Below are 17159 nucleotides of genomic sequence, written 5' to 3'. Positions count from 1 at the left end.
TTCACTCATTCATTGAACTTTTACTGAACACCTACTATGTGACAAGTACCATCTCTATGCTCAGTGCTCCCGCAGAAGGGGTCAATGAGGGGAAAGGCACAGGCTGTGACAGGTTCAGCTGTGTTCCTGCTGACCTTTGGCCTGGGGAACCCCTCTGTCCCGAGTATTTTGCCTCCAGAGATGTTTGGCAAGGTCTTGTAATGCCAGGTGTGGTGCCAGTCTACTCCAGCTCGTTGTTCTCTGCACTGACTGGTGCCTGACACCATCCAGGTGCAGCTGGTGACCCAGTGACCTCTGCTGTAGGCTCAGGGCTGACTCAAGCCCAGGCCTTCTGAGGCCGCCGGAAACCCAGTTAGGGGCTGTGCAGCCCTAGCTGGTGCCTTCAGCAAGAAGGAGTCCTGTGCTAGCAGTTGGCACCTGGGCTCGGCGACCAGCCTGCCATTAATCTGTGTTGTACTTGGTCAAGCCCCAAATCATCTCTTTGCCTGCAAGATGGGAAGGTCAGGCCACATGACCTCTAAGGTTTTGCCAACTCTAATCTTCTGGTCGGTGGTTCTCACACTTTGGCATGTATCAGAATTCCTGGGAGGTCTAATTAAAATGCAGACGGCTGGGCCCCACCCAGAGCTTCAGGTTCCGTGGGTCTGGGGTGAGACGTGTATTTCTACCGAGTCTTTTATGAAGCGTGCTGTTGGCACAGGGCCCACACTTTGAGAACCACTGTTTAATGGCTGCCCATTAAAACGACTTGGGGGAGCTTTAAACCATGTGGTGTATCAGGCAGATTAAATCCCAGAGCAATTAAATCAGCATCTCTGAACGGGAGCCTAGGCTTTGTAATCGTTTAATATCTCCCCCAGGTGATTCTTAGGCTCCACCAGGACTAGAGACCGCTGTTCTAGAAAAGCAGCTGGGGATGTGACAGGACATTGATTGGGCAAACACCTCATATCCCTTTGGAGAAATGTCTCTTGGATCACAACTCAGCCTCTCATAAGCTGCCTGGCTTTGAACAGCCTCCCTGAACCTCAGTTTCCCCTTCTGCAAGGGGGGCTGTTAGGAGGACTAAATGAAACTGCCTTCTGTGTCTGCCCACCCCTTCCCTCCTCGTCTCCAAGGACAGCTTGTGCATTTCTTCTGTGCTGAGGCTGTTCAGCTGAGCAGAATTCAATAAGCATTTTGAAAAAACTCACAACGTGCAAGATGCTCCCCTTAGTGATGTAGGAATACAAAGACCAATCAGGCTCGTCCCCACTCGAAGGGACTCACATGCTACTGGGGCTGAGGAGACATGTGTCCAAACCATGAGGCTGGATATAACATAGGCCATAGAGGAAGTAATCAGGATGAAAGCCATTGTATGAAAAGCCTCTAATGCTTGGCACTTTATGGTATAGTTTAATCCTCTCAACAACCCATGAGGTAGCTACTATTATAACACCCCCTTTACAGATGAAAAACTGAGGCTTAAAGAGATGGTCAGTTACCCACAGTGCAAGAGCCAGGTTTTGTTGCCATGGGAGCCCGGAGGAGGAGATTCACACTGTTAGAAAAGCTAGGAGGCTTTGTGGGGAGAGGTGTGTAGACATTATGCTTTGAAGGATGTGTAGAAGTTCAATGGGTTAAAGATAGAGAAAAAGGTATCCGAGATAGAGGGATCAGCATACATCAAGGTCTGGAGGAGGGGAAATCCCAGCTTCTTTAGGGACCCAGAAGGGGTTTGATTTGGCTGAAATGCAGGCTGACGGTGGGACATTGTGCGAATCAGATCCTGGTTGGAGGCCCATGCTGAGCTAAGGAGTTCAGATTTTATCTCTTAAGCAATGGGGAGCCATTGAGGATTCTTGAGCAGGGGGTGGCATTTTTACAAAAGTTTAATGTGGTGATTGGTTATGACAGAGGGGGGGTGACAGGAGCCCAGTAAGGAAGGAGTAGGCCATGACAAACGGTCTATGTGAGATGGTGAGGCAAATGGGGGGAGGATAGAAAAGGGGCACACGTGGGAGGTGTGCTGTCACCCCGTGAAGCTTCTTGGGCATTGCTCCCTTATGTGCTCCTGCTTATTTGAGTGAGCCAATTCTGTGCTGGAGGAAGGGGCAGGAGTAGGGACAGGGGCAGGTGGGTAAACTGGGGCTCCACAGCTTCACGTGCAGCAACCCTCAATATGGGGATATGGTCAGTGGAGTGTGACCTGCTCAGGGTGGAGAACTCAACAGAAGCAGTAGGTAGTGGGTTCCTGGGCAGGCTCAGAGCTGTCTGCCTGCCACACTTCTGGCATAGGGGTGGGGGAACTGGCCCAGTGGCCCAAGTCTTCCTGACCCCAGCCTTCCAGGTGAAGTGTGCCACCCTGCGTGCTCCTGCTGCCAAGTTCACGGCCTGTTCAAGGCTTACAACCTCTGTGCATCAAGCTGAGCACAACCCTCCTGGGCTGAAGCCAGTTCCTAGAAGCAAAGTCTGGATGTAGAAAGAGTGCTGGGCTGGGATCCTGCCACTTGTTGGCTGGGTGACCTTGGGCACATGCCTCCCTTAGCCCATCTGACACTAGATTTCACTTCCTCCACTGAGGGGGTTAAACACAGTGCAAGTGCTGTGCCCTGCAGTGGGACCCTCCACCTCCATCTGCCCCAGCTTCTCGGGTTAACTGCCCTGGAGAATCTCAAGACTGCACAGGGACAAGCAGAACAAGCTACTTTTTATAATCAAAACGTCCAAAACCATGTTAGCACTTTTGTCACTCTGTAGATGTAGCATATCATACCCATTTTATGGATGATCCAACCGAGGCCTAGAGAATTCCCATGACTGGCCCAGGGCCACATACATGAGAGGTTACAGAGGCATGGCTTGAATGCTAATCTCTCATCCAAGGGTGTTGTTGGACCCTCAGTTTGGTGTCCCCCAGACACCCACAGTTTATCATGAAGTGGGAGGAGAAGTCTGTTGGTGGGGGGAGGATTGGCAGACATCCTCCAATTCCAGGGTTCTGGAAGTTCCCTGGCTGATACAGAGTATGGTTTGACAGACACGGTCTTGTGTCCCTTTACTGTATCACAGTGAGAACATTCTCTTTCCAGCCTCCAGATAACATGAAGGAGAGTCTCGGTGGGGTGTTAATAAATAGGTCTTTAACACCTCTCCAAACCTTGCCGATCTCCCTTTTTCACAGAGGGCACATCTCAAGCCTTGGCAGGCCAGTTTCCAACTAGAATTTAATAACCTTGGTTTGTTTTCATTGCGCTTATTTTTAATCTTACCTTCTATTTATGGCAAGTGATACTGGTTTCCCATTTAAGGCAGAGATATAACGACTCTAAAAAATGTGTTTAAGGGAGGGAAAAGTGGGTCTTGGATTTAAAGAAAATACTAATAAATGGTGTCTAGATATGGCATGATGAGAATGACTTATGTCTGCCCTAGTTCAAAGTGGGGAGAATGGAGGCGAGAGAGGAGCTGTCCAAGGGCACCTGGTTGTCCCCCCCACCAACTCCGGCAGGGCTCTCTACAGCACTCTCCCAGACCTGCACGCCACGCAGACCTCCACTCAGGCGTGCCTGAACAAGGTGACACCGCGGCCCCTCCTGGCGGCACGTGCGCAGAACATGTGCCATCTCATGGGATCCCGCGGGCCCCCAGACTTCAGAAGTGAGGCGGCGGCTCAGGGCGGGCATCTGGGCATCTGGAGATTTCCGCGATGGAGGAAGGCGCGGGAGTCGTGGAGCGCGGGCTGCAGCCAGACCCAGCACGAGCCGCTCCGGACCCCTGCCGACTGGCGGGAGGACCCTCGCAGGTCACCTGAGGGCTGGGCGGTGTGCGTGTTGAAAGCAAGCGCAGACGTCAGCCTCCCAGGCCCGTGCCGCCTTCCGGTCACGGCGCGCGCCCCGGGCTGTCCGCCCCCTCCACCCTATTGGCCCCAGCCCCACGCGCCGGGCCAAGCGGAGCGCCAGACTGCGGCGCCCGAGCGGCCGGGGGCGGGTGGGAGGGGCGGGGCCAGGCAGCGGGACCCGCTGCTTATTGGCCGAGCTCAGTGCCGGGGGCGGGGCGCCGGGAGAAGGCGGGTGAGTGGGCTCACGCAGGCAGAGGACAGCTCGCGACGGCGGGACAGGCTGCTCTGGGCCGCAGAAGGGGTGGGTGGGCGCCGCGCGACCAGCTGAAGGGTGACGCTCGCAGGGGCGGCAGAGAGAGCCCAGGCCGGTGCTGGGCTTCTGCCGCTGGGACCACCATCAGGAGCCTTGGCTCCATCCACTTTTCCGAGGGACCATTGACCTCGCCCTGCGGGGCGTTTGTCTCTGGTAGAGGGAAGGAGCGAGAAGCCGGAGCTCCGCGTAAAGTTCGCATGCTCTGGGGGCCGGAGAAGGTGAAGTGGCAGGAGGAGCCTGTTTAAGGCTAACTCAGAGCTGAGAAGCCTTGGGGCGGCATTCAAGGCCCTCTCCCACACGCGCGCGGAGCGGAGCGTCCTGCTCCTCCAGCTGCTGGCGTCGCCTCTCAGGGAGAAAGGAGTCGTACCTCCCGCGCTGGGAGAGCTGCAGAGCTGCGAGCAGAGGAGGAGGCCGCGGCCGACCTGGGCAGACCCCCAACCCGAGCGACCCCTTTAGGGTGGGCGGAGAAGGTAGCATAAGCTACCAGGACAGGTGCGCCCACCCGGGGCACGCACCCACGCACGCACCCACAGCCACCTCCAAAGGACCCTCCAGGAGTCTCTAAGGACTCTCTTTAAGCCTCTGATTCTCCCCTACAGCTGTCCCCTCAGCCCGGAGCCCCAGGCGGGGACCCCGGGATCCGACGTCTCCGTGCCTCCGGGCACCTGGCTCAGCACGAGTCCCCCGGGTCGGGGCAGGGCAGGGCCGGCGGCGGCGAGCCGGAGCCCGCCCAGCGCCCGGGCCCCGCCGAACCCTCGGAACCCACCCATGGGGCACCAGCTTCCCGTGCCCCCTCGCCCGGCTGCGCCCAGCTTGGCGCCTCGAGCTGCGCAGAGGAGGAGCACGGCGCAGTGACCCGGGAGCCGCGGCAGACTCTGGAAGGCTCGGCGGCTGGAGAGGCAAGCTGTTCCCCTCACCTCCAGGCGCTTCCAAGTAGCCCTCCGAGCAGAGCCAGAGGCCTGGCCCGCCATTCCCAGGTAGGAGACACCGACAGAACTGGGGAGCTGGGTGAAGTGGGGAAGCCAGGAAAAAAGGCTGGAGGCTTGCTAGGTGAGGCTTTACATGACTAGCATAATTAAACCGATTGATCTACTGTATGTGCCAGGACCATGTGGCAGCTTTACGTATGTAAAGAAAAATTAGTTGAGCACCTACTGTGTGTCAGGCTGGGTGCTAGCCCGTTTACTTATCCCAAGTAAGAAAGTCTTATCCAGCTTCTACTTACTCTGCTAGATTTGGTGCTAGGTGCTTCCATTTAAGAGATCTGGAGTAATAGCTCATTTAAATATGAGGAAACTGAGGCTCAGGGAGACAGAAGCACTTACCTTCCTCAAACACCACATCCCCCCCTTCCTGAGCCAGCTGCCACCTGCATACTTGGATGGGAGGTGGGGCTGGGATTGGGCCAGTTGGTGCCCTCTGCCCCCAGCCCTGGTGAGGATCTCCTCTGAGGACGGAAGGTTAAGGACCACCTTCCTTGGGCAGAGTTCCTTGAGCTCTTTCTGTGTTGGTGCAAGGAGTGAGTTTCCTGGGCGCTTCCCTTCCCGGGATGGGTGTCCTGTATTCAGCTGACCAGAGGGCCCCCAAGCACCTCTGAGGGGCTCCATCTGACCCCTGGGAGGATGAGGAAGGATGTTGTCCAGGACCTAATGGGATAGAAGGCTGGGCTGGGAAGGGCAGCCAGCTCAGGAGCCTATGATTCAGTCTTCAGAGAGACAACATGGGGTCCCCCAAGATCTCCGCCTGCACTCCAGTTCACCCCACCTGGCTGCTCTCCAGGCAGCCTCCCTTACTACTAAGAGGAAGCGCCACAAAGCAAGGAACCCGCTTGCTGCATGCCAGGAGCTGAGTCAGCCTCTTGGCTCCTCATTGGACTCTGGGTTTGTTTCTACCACATCCCTTTGAGAGATGACGGACCTCACCAGGCCAGGCCATTTGCCCACGGTTGCTGAGCTGGTGAGAGGTAGAGCTGGTCTGCCAGCAGCTGATGCCTGCTTGTTTTCTTCCATCCTGAGCCATTATGGGTGGTGAGGTTGGCTTTGCAAAGCCCCCAGGACTTGTCTCAGCGTGGACATGAGGCCAGTGCATCCATGTGTCTAGAGAGGCTGGGACATGCCCTAATGAAGGAAGCTTGAGGTGTGTGGGAGGGAGTGGGACGGACAGTGCAGTGACACAAGCACTAGGGTACTTCAGGGAGGAGGACACATCCCGACGCTTGTCCTGCTGGCCTTGCTCAGCTGACCCCTCCATCTTCTAGGCAGGCCCTGGGGGAGGGGTTTTAGGGAGAAGCAGAGGAGCCCACAGATGCATTTGCTGGGAGCTGCTGAGCAGGGTTTGGGGGAGAGTCCTGGGCAGGGGCCCACCCCCAGCTGCCGTAGAGAGAGAGAATGAGAATATAGGAGGCCTCAGGGATCATTCCTCCTGCCTGACTCCAGCTGAGGCTTCACCGAATCTGACTGGTTTTGAAAAGACTCTAGTTTTTGCCTGGGGCATGGGTCTTCATAGAGGTAAGAGGCCAGGGTTTGGAGCCCGGCCAGTCATCTGTGTGAACTGGGGCAAGTGAGTCAGCCTTTCTGCCCTCCAGTGTCCCCATCCCAGTGGGTCAATGGTGGTCCCCTCTTCATGGGCTGTCGTGATGTCATTGGAATAAGGCATGGAAATCACCCAGCATGGTGGAAGCCTGCCTGCCTGCCTGTGGTTACTGTTCTCCCAGGATGGCCCACTCCATCTCTGCCCCAGGCCTTTCTGCCTCCCAGGTGCCCTTAGAATGGTCCTAGGGTGGAATCAGTTGAGAGTCGCAGAACTTGCATTCTGGCCTTCATGCTACTAGTGGTCCCTACTCACCGCTCTCTGCGCCTCCAAGGTGGGACTGTAAACTCTAAAAGGGCCCTTTGAACTCTGCCCCCGGTCAGCTCCTCACTGTGTTGGGTCAGCCTGGCTGAAGGTATAGAAAAGCAGGCAGTGGAGAAGAGAAGCTGTGTCCACAGCGCTGCCCCCAGTGCCTCCTCAGCGGGAAGAGAAGCTACGAAAGATGCGGGGGCGGGGGGGGGGGGGGGGGGGAGGCAGAGCCCATGGAGACGCTGTCACCTGGTATCCAGGTGTCTGGATGCCTCACACAGCCCCACGTGGCTGAGGCCATGTGAAGACTCAGTCTTCTCTCAGAGCCACCGATTTTTTTTCCTCCTTTGCCTCCTCTCTGCCTCCCCTCTCTGCCTCCCTGCCTCCCCTCTCTGCCTCCCTGCCTCCCCTCTGCCTCCCTGCCTCACCTCTCTGACTCCCTGCCTCCCCTCTCTGCCTCTCTGCCTTCCCTCTCTGACTCCCTGCCTCCCCTCTCTGATTCCCTTAGCCCATTCAGTCACTGATATTAGTGCATATGTGTCAGGAGCTCTGGGCTGGAGGTGAGGCAGGCGGTAATGTAGACAAACACTGTCCCTGGGGAGCTGCTAGCCTCTTTCCCCCTCTGTCTAAACAGAGGTGACCACCAGCAGAGTCAAGCTCCCTGCAGAGGGACTTGGGGAGGGGAGCTGTCCTGGCAGGCGGCCTCTTCCCCCCATCTCTGCTGAAGGCCTAGGCTGGCTCACCCAGACCCAAAGGAGACTGAAAAGGGTTCACTGCTGTTTGTCTTGCATACCCCCCTCCCCACTGCCCACCCATGAATGTCCCCAGGGCCCTGAGACCCTCTCATCACAGCCCATGCGCCAACCAGGCAGGGTGGGGGTGGAAGGAAAGAGCCCCAGAAGCAGACTGAGTTAGCTCCAGAAGCACAGAGCCATTTGCTTCATTCATTTAGGGATCACTTATTGAGCACCTGCTGTGTACATGGCACTGAAATCCTGTGGGATAAATTGAAAGATGGCTTCAGGCATGAATTGGGTAGTGATGTGGGTTTCTTAGATTTGGAGTCACTGTCCTGGCTCCCTTATTAACTAAATGGGCCAGTCACGTAGCTTTTACGCATCAGGGTCCTTATTTGTGAAACAGGGAAGATGGTGAGGAGACTCCTTAGGGCATGGGGCAGACTGCGTGGCGTCAAATCCCTCCTTTGCTGGTTACTGCTCTGTGATCATGAGCAAGTTACTAAACTTCTCTGTGCTTCAGTGTCCCCCTCTGTAAATTGGGATAACTCCACCTTCCTTCTGGGGTTACTGAGCGATGAAGTGGGTGATTACACGTTCAGCGCTGAGAACACTGGCATCTAGTAACTGCAAAATAAATGCCAGCTCTTCCCATTACTCTGTACTTAGCACAGTACTTGGCACATGGCAGGGTCTCGGTTAATGGTGATTACTGTTGTGGCACGAGGCCTGGGGTCAGAGGCGTGTTCAGAGGGCCTATTGTATGTGTGTCTTTGCAATTCATTCATTGAGGTCATCCGGTAGCATGGAATTGGTCATGGTGGCAGTGTGTATGTCGTGGCAATTGGCAAACACTACCCATAAGAGATTTTTTAAAAGGTATTTTTGAGAGTCGGTTTACTGCACAGTGGGTCTCAGTTGGGCAGGAGGGCAAATGCGATGCCTGAGTGCCCTGAATGTGACACGTGCCAGGAGACTTGCATGAAGGAGCAATCTCCACCTCACGTCTCCTGGCATCATGGTGAATAGAACATTTCAGGAGGCCTGTATCCATGTGTAGCTCCTCTTCTCTAGAGAGGGGAGGGATTCCTTTTGGGGTGGGGTAGAGGTCAGAGAAGAGGTGGCATTTGAGCCAGACCCTAAAACATAAGGGAGGAAGGTATTCAGGGGTGGGGACTAACTAGCCCAAGCTAAGGAGTGGAGGTAGATTTCAGCAGAGCTCAAACTAACTGGAATGACTAGGCTGAGGGGGTTCTGGTGGGCGCTGAATAGGAAAGGAGGGTGGCAGTGCCTTTGAGGTGGGTCTGATGGAGCCCTGGAGGTTTGGAGCTTGGATCCATTTTAGCCTCTTCCACAAGGCCAGGAAGCTCCCGTAGAAAGTTCTGGGTATAACCCAGATCCATAAACCCTTGGAGCTTGAGGGACTTGAGTTGCTCCTGGGTCATTTCTCTGACACGCATCCCCTAGTCCAAGCCTCTGGGTCTCCTGGAGGTGAGCAAACTCCCAGAGCCTGGGGGACGAAAATCTCTGGGCAGCCGCAGGCCCTGGCATGGAGGATGTGGTCCGGACACGGCATTCCGCTTCTTCCTGGGGGGCTGAAAGGCCATAGCATCCCTGTGCTTACAAAATGCTCTCTCATGCCTTGCCTATGTCATGTCCTGGAACCACAGGCTCCCTGGAAGCCAGAGTTGGGAAAGATGGCTGGATCAGGGAGAGAATGGACTGTAACAAGAGTTAAGGTCTTTGAGATCTCGCTATGTGCTGAGCCCCTCACCGCAGCCCTGTGAGTGGAGTCCATGTTATAGATGAGCAAAGTGACTCCCAGGGAAGTCAGGCTACTTGCCCAGGAGCAATAGTGAGCGAGTGGTAAAGTGAGGATTCAAGCCCCAGCAGTTCTGTGCTGGCATAAATAAGGGGGCGAATGAACGCAAGGGGGAATGAATGAGTGAGTGGGTGAATGAAGCAGGAAAGCAACAAGAGAGGGCAAGAATGAGTGAGCAGGCAGAACTCCAAAGCCCTTAGAGAGACCCTAGTCCAATGTTCCCATTTTACAGACAGAAAACTGAGACCTAGTCAGGAACCACCCAGGGGAGGCCAAGGCTTCCAGCAGGGGCTGCAGGGCCAGGGCCTCCTGAAGCCTGCTCCCTGTTATCTGTAACAGCCCCGAGCCATGATGAAGACCTTGTCCAGTGGGAACTGCACGTTCAGCGTGCCCGCCAAGAACTCGTACCGCATGGTGGTGCTGGGCGCCTCGAGAGTGGGCAAGAGCTCCATCGTCTCGCGCTTCCTCAACGGCCGCTTCGAGGACCAGTACACGCCCACCATCGAGGACTTCCATAGGAAGGTCTACAACATCCGCGGCGACATGTACCAGCTGGACATCCTGGACACATCTGGCAACCACCCCTTCCCCGCCATGCGCAGGCTCTCCATCCTCACAGGTGAGGGCCTGGGGGGGGGGGGGGCGTGGGTGCCGTGGATGTGGGTGCGTGTGCTTGGCACTTTACAGTTTGCAAAGCATGTGCACCTCCATTGTCTGAGGTAAAGCTCGCAACAAGCCCCCTCGCACCGCGAGGGTAAGAGAGGTATTGCTGCTGGCCCACGCAAATGATGGAGCCGGGGCCCAGATTCTGTCCTGTCTGACTCTGGGTTGATTACTTATGACTGCTGGTGCCGCCTTCCAGATCAGGGACTGATACAGACGGGCACTGGGGGGGTTCCTCTCTGGGAAACCGAGGGGTTGCTGCCTTCCTTCTATGGGAAGTGACCTAGCAGAACTCTGCGGCCCATGGTCAGTCTGCTGAGCTCAGATCTCTTCACACCCCGGGCCTTTGCCTCATCTCAGAGCGATAAGGGCAGGACCAGGCAGTGGTCAGCCAGAGGGCAGGCCGGGGTCCTGCTCATGCTAGGGGTTCGGTACTAATCACAGTAGCAGGGATGGCAGTGACACTACCTGCCTGGGCCCACTCTTAGAGCTTAGCATGCATTTATTTAATCCTCACAACTAACCTAGGAGAAAGGTATTTGTCTCCATTTTATAGATGGGGAAACTGAGGCCCAGAGAGGTTAAGTTACTCTAGGAGGTAACACAGCTGGTATATGGCAAGCTTTGTCACTAAGCTATCCTATACTATAGCCTCTCAGCGCTGGGAGTGGTGAGGAGGGAGGGAGAAATGGTTGGGAGTCAAGGAGGCAGGTGGAAATGTGAGATCAGGCCATCATTACACGACTCAGGCAGTTTCTTATGGTAGCTAAGAGGGCAGGCCCAAACACCAGTCTGCTGGGATCTGAGTCCTAGTTCCACTGCTTCTGCTTTTGTACTAGGCATAGGCTTTATTTCTTTTGTCTCAGTTTTCTCATCTGTATGTTGACATCACATTGTACCCATCCCAAAGGTCACTGTAAGAATTAAATGAGTTAATATATGAAAAGTGCTAGGTGAACAAACAGTAGGTGCTCAATAAATATTGGTCTTAAATTAAAGCAGCATTTGTAGTGTGCCTGCTACAGGCTCTGCAGTCTTTTCTTAAGCCATGCCCCTCCCATTTCTGGACAGTGATGAAGGGAAGGAATGAGCAGGTAACCCTCCAGCCATCGCTAAAATAACGCCCAAATCAGAGAGTTCTGCACCAAGTGACCCACTCCATGCCCACCCCTCCTGCCACACCCCGGCCAAGACCCTTCCTTGAGTGCCCTGGGCAGACAGCTTCCTCGTCCTCTTCCTGAGCATCTGACTCAGATCACACTCAGACACACAGCCCACCCCCTTATATTTTGGAGACGAAGTGTGTGGATAGAAGACCTGGGTTGACCTGGGTTCAGATCCTGGCTCCACCACTGGGGTGTCTTAAACGTGTAACCAGAGGTTGGAATCTCAGTCTCCCCAGCTGCACAGTGGGCATAACTTTGCTCCCCCCAAGTGTGGTTTCGAGGATTGGAGGAAAGTGTGCCGGGGGCACTTTTAGCACATGGTGAATATTGCAGGAATGGCAGCTCTTCCTGCGTCGGGCAGGGGCCGGGTGCCATCGATGTAAATAAGGCAAACCTCAGAGGGAGGAATAAGGGAAATGCAGAGAGGCCACGTGCATATTTCCAAAATTAATTTTTTTAAAAATACAGTTTATTGGGGAATATTGGGGAACAGTGTGTTTCTCCAGGGCCCATCAGCTCCAAGTCATTGTCTTTCAGTTTAGTTGGGGCTCTAAGTCCAATCACCATTTTGAATCTTTAGTTGCAGGGGGCGCAGCCCACCATCCCTTGCGGGAATTGAACCGGCAACCCTGTTGTTGAGAACTCGCACTCTAAACAACTGAGCCACCCAGCCACCCCCCAAAATTAATTTTAATCACACAAAGAATATACAAACTCACCCTCTTTTAAACGTATGGACAAGGCTAAAAAGCCCCCTTGACCCATGTCCCCACCCCCAGGCTCCTGCCCCCTCCCTGGAGGTGGCCACCCCATCACTCTGGTGTGGACCCTTCCGGACTCGCCATGAATACATTGACAATCATATTTGAATCCCCATAATAGAGAGTATTTTTGTCTGTTTCTTTTTTATGTGCATATATCATTCTGAGCACATCTGCTTGCTGCTTGCTTTTTCACCAACTCGTGCCTCGTTTTCCAACCTGGTGCTGGTATGCAGGACACTCTGAAAACCATGAATTCCGCCACCAGCTCTCCGTCCAGCTGCCAGCCGGGTGTCTCAGAAGGTTGGCCTCACATGCAGTCTTGCATTTGAATATGTCAAGGCAGCGGAGTCCTCAGGGGCCCAGCATTAGCCTAACAGGATGGGTTTGGCAGCCGGAGCGGAATCAGTAGCCAGGCTGGGTGGCGCTGCCTTGCAAGTATCTTTTAAAATAGCCCACACCAGCGTTCAATCCACCCCATCCGTCCATTCAGCCAGCTTTATAAATGCCCACTGCGCGCTGGGCCCTGGGAGACAGGGAGTGGGTGACGACGTCCCCCCTGTTCCCCCTCACTCGGCAGAGCACACCATTGACCCACCTGCTGCCAATACTCTGAGTTCTGAGTGTGGCACGTGCTATTATGGGGGAAAAGTGGCATGGTGTGGGGTGCCGAGGAATGGGCAGCAGTGCTGCCAGAGCCAGAATTGCTTGAGTCTGCTCTTGAGAACTTGGGCCAGTTGCCGCTGCCTCTGAACCTCACTCTCCTCATCCGTAAAACAGGAATCTTGACATCTCACTGCAGGTTCTTAAGAGTTTAAGCCCAAGTGAGGAAGGTGCTTTGAGCGTGAGATTGTGATCCGTGTAGTAAGAGCTATAGATTGGAAGGAAGGCACCAGCCCAGCCCTCTCTCACCCTCCCTGCCACCTCCCCATTGTCCCTGTGTCAGATTAATAGGTGTCTTGTGTGATGCAATAAGTTAAACTAGGGATAGTGTGGGCCTTGGGGCCAGCGTTCCCTTATCCATCCAGGATTTGTTCAAGAAGCAGACAGCACCCATGAGTGCTGGGCTCTGGCTAGGTGAGCACGGCCGGACTCAGGCCCCGAACTCGGCCTGGCCGCGTTGGAGCTGTGTGATCTGGGCCAGGTTGCTCACCCTTTCTGAGCCTGTTTGCTCACCGTGACCATGAGGTGATGAAATCTCACAGAGGTTTTGTGAGGAGTCGGGAAACATGTGCAAGAAGTGGCGGCCCATGCCGGCTCTCGCCGGTGCTTCTTCTCATTGTCATTACTGACACCTCAGCCCACTGAGCACGCGCCGTTATCTCCTGTGACCCTCAAGGTCGTCCTGCACGGCATTGCTTCATTGGCACGGGACAGATGGGGAAACCGAGGTTTAGACCAAGTCGCTAGTCAGTGGAGGAAGCAAGATGTTCCCCTCGGCGCACCTGCTGCCAATACTCCGAGTTTCTATTAGGCATCAGGTGCATACAACTGTTATTCGGACACTGTCCCCACAAGCGCACAAGTCCTCACCCGTCCCCAGCCCTGCAGGGACCTGTAGGCTGAATCCACTGTGTCTGCCCCAGGCTGTGCCACGCGGGGGCTGCGTGAGCTCGTGGGGAGGCCTGGTCAGGCGCTGCCCGCCCGCTCACCGCCGGGGTTTGTCTTCCTCCAGGTGACGTCTTCATCCTGGTATTCAGCCTGGATAACCGCGAGTCCTTCGACGAGGTCAAGCGCCTGCAGAAGCAGATCCTGGAGGTCAAGTCCTGCCTGAAGAACAAGACCAAGGAGGTGGCGGAGCTGCCCATGGTCATCTGCGGCAACAAGAACGACCACAGCGAGCTGTGCCGCCAGGTGCCAGCCACCGAGGCCGAGCTGCTGGTGTCGGGCGACGAGAACTGCGCCTACTTCGAGGTGTCGGCCAAGAAGAACACGAACGTGGACGAGATGTTCTTCATGCTCTTCAGCATGGCCAAGCTGCCCCATGAGATGAGCCCTGCCCTGCACCGCAAGATCTCGGTGCAGTACGGAGACGCCTTCCACCCCCGGCCCTTCTGCATGCGGCGCGTCAAGGACACGGACGCCTACGGCATGGTGTCGCCCTTCGCCCGCCGCCCCAGCGTCAATAGCGACCTCAAGTACATCAAGGCCAAGGTCCTTCGGGAGGGCCAAGCCCGGGAGCGGGACAAATGCACCATCCAGTGAGCAGGCAGGACACTGGGGTGGGGCGTGGGCAGTGCCTTACAGGACATGGCCCCAGATGCCTGCACCCCGCAACAGGACTGCAGTGGCAGTCGCATTTGAAGGCCTTGGGTCCTGGACTGGAGGACCCCGGCCTCGAACCTCTGTACCTTCTGCCTTCTCACCACTTCCCTCTGATTCCTCTTTTGCACGGTTCCACGTGGTTCCAGCTCCTCCGTGTGGGGATGGATCTCCATGGAGCAGGTGACACGGTTGGGAGACATCGGGACTTATGCAGGGACCCAAGTCGGAGCCTTCCTGTCCTTGGGTTGTAAGAAACGCTGGTGCCAGAGGAGCCAGGACCCCTGCCTCCAACAGAGCCTCCTGGAACAGTCACAGAATGAAAGCAGCACCCAGAGCCTATGGGGGAGCGCTCCGGCGTGAGACCCAACTTGGGTTAGCTGGCAGCTGGCAGACTCCCCTCCCATGTACTCCCAATCCTGAAACTCTTACCCTCTGGCTCAGCTGTTTGTACCCCTGCCTCCCAAGTTGGCCCCCGTTGTCCCTGACATTGAGCCAGGGGCATCTGTGTGTTCAAAGAGGATGCGGCCATGTCTCCTGGCCCACGTGCAGCCGGGACCATCTTCCTTCCTCAGCCTCGTCTCCCAGGTTCCTCCCGTCTGCTGGTCATGCTTTGTTGTTACATCTGTTCTCATGTTGTGTATAGCAGTAGAAATGGAAATCCTTGTACTGTAAAAGCCTAGTGACCCCTCGTCGGCCTGGCCCACACCCAGTTCAGATCCACTGCCTCCGCTGGGGACACCTTCCTCCCCTGCTCTCATATGGGGTTCCCGTGGCCTGTCTGCAGCTGGACACTGTCCTCCATCCTGAGCTGTACAGTTTATACTCACACAGGTGGGGCAGGCCACCGGGCTGCCTCTCCTCCTGCCCCCATTTCACAGAGGAGGTGGCTGACACTCAGAGGAGAAGGTGACACGCCCCAGCGCTGGCCCCCAGCTAGTTCAGGACAGAGCTCTACCTAGAACCAAGCTGTCCATGCCTTGGCTTGTTCCTGAAGTGTTCGTTGAGCACCTGCTGGGTGCTGGGTCCACTGTGTGCTAGGAAACAAAGAGGGTAAGCGATGCACTTTACGCCCCCAAGGCCAGGGCCTTCCCCAGCCCTGGCCTCTTTCCCTTCACCTGCCTGGCCTCTGCCCACCCCTGATGTGCTACTGCCTTCTGCACACGTAGCTGTTGGGAGGTGTGGAGGAGCAGCTGGGAACCAGAGCTGAGCCCGAGAGAGGTAGGTGGAAAGGCTCCCTGTGGGTCTTTTCCTCTTGCCTGGGGTTGGGCTCTGCTGGGTGCTAGGCCTGGTGGGATTTGAACCTATAGACCAAAGGCTCCAGTCATCAGCTCTTAACAAATACATTTTGTATTTTGATCTGAGAAATATTGACGTTTAGGGCCAAAAGGAACCTTAGTGATCATCTAGTGAATCTTTCCAAGGCCCAGAGAGGGTAAGTAACTTGCCCCAGGTCACACAGCAAGTCCATGAGTGGTGAAAGCAGGGCTAGGTCTGGGTGTTCAGCACACACCATGATATGCCCCCTCTCCTCATGCTGCCTCGGCCCTTTCAGGGATTTGAGGCATCATCTCCCCCACTCTCTCCCTGGACTGGTCTCTGAGGGCTCCTGTAGATTCTGTGTACATTGTTCCCATGTATATAATGTATACACACATGAACACACAGATACACCCCGCTCTGGCCTCAGCTCTGCACACCCTACACCCCTGCCCTGGCCCCTGCTGCTCACAGCAGCAGTTCTCACCCTGCTCCTGTGCTCCCGCCTGGCCCCTGCCTGAACCCTCCAAACAGACCAGGTCCCTTGGCCAGGACAGGTGTGTGGCCTGGTCTTGCCCGGTCATGCGCCCACTGCCCCAGATCTCTGTGTACACTCTCAATTAAAGTGAGTTTGTTTCTAAGCTGTGTCCTTGACCGTATGTATTGTCTGTATTTCCAGGAGGAGGTGTGCCTCTGCCCCAACCATGCTGGCCCTGCCCTCCCCAGACAGACCCTTCCTGGTGCCCTTGCCCTGCCTGTAGGGTGAGGAGGTGAGGGGATGAGGTGGGGAATGAAAGCCCAAGACAGAAGCTTATGCCCTCTCTTGGCCTGGGCCCTTCGGGGGCCTCTGGGTGTGTGTGCTGAGTGTTCCTTTAGGGAGGGTGGCCAGGGCAGACAGGAGAGGCACCCCATGGTCGTCAGCCCTTTAGCGACACCACATGTCTGAGTTCTCTGTGGCTCCAGTAAGAGCGTCAGTTTTGTCCCCAGGGGACATTGGGCAACGTCTGGAAACATTTTTGATTGTCCAAACAGGAGGGGGTGGGCTGTAACTTGCTACTATCGTCTGTGCATAGAGGCCAGGGATATTGCTGGCACCCTCCCATGGCCAGGACAGCCACACAATCAAGAGGCCCCCTGTCCCACATGTGGGTAGTGGGCAGCCTCCTCACCTGGACTGTCGGCTCTTGAGGTCAGGACACGGCCCATGTCTGCATGGTTGATACTACGTACAACTTTCTGGACGGTCCTTAATAAACACTGGATGAGCAGAGTGTGCGCTTGTGGGAAATGAGATGGGGCATGGGTGGGGATGGCAGGTGGAGGCAGAGGGAGAAGGTCTTGTCCCCTATATCCCTGAATGTGCCGCCTTGGACCAAGGTCTCCCTGGGCAGAGGGAGGAGAAGGAAATCGCCACGCACCTGCTGTGTGCTCGAACAGCTCGTCTCTTCCTGTGCCGTCCTCATGTCTTCAGCTCCGGTAGACACATGCTGTCATGTTCACCCGTCTTTAATATC

The 17159-nt window shown here is 55.7% G+C and overlaps 1 protein-coding gene across 1 annotated transcript; it reads left to right on the top strand.

Annotated features, from left to right (window-relative positions):
• The first annotated feature begins 4070 nt into the window (after window positions 1-4070).
• On the top strand, window positions 4071-16286 carry RASD2 (RASD family member 2). The gene is made up of 3 exons (XM_019728405.3): window positions 4071-5113; window positions 9873-10152; window positions 13799-16286. The coding sequence occupies exons 2-3, from the start codon at window positions 9882-9884 to the stop codon at window positions 14326-14328; spliced, it is 801 nt and encodes a 266-aa protein (XP_019583964.1). The 5' UTR covers window positions 4071-5113; window positions 9873-9881; the 3' UTR covers window positions 14329-16286.
• Window positions 16287-17159: the final 873 nt, after the last annotated feature.

Source organism: Rhinolophus sinicus, chromosome 1, assembly GCF_057876585.1.
Source record: "Rhinolophus sinicus isolate RSI-liver-muscle chromosome 1, RSI-T2T, whole genome shotgun sequence".
Classification (NCBI taxonomy): Eukaryota; Metazoa; Chordata; class Mammalia; order Chiroptera; family Rhinolophidae; genus Rhinolophus; species Rhinolophus sinicus.
This window is presented reverse-complemented; position numbering and strand designations above follow the sequence as displayed.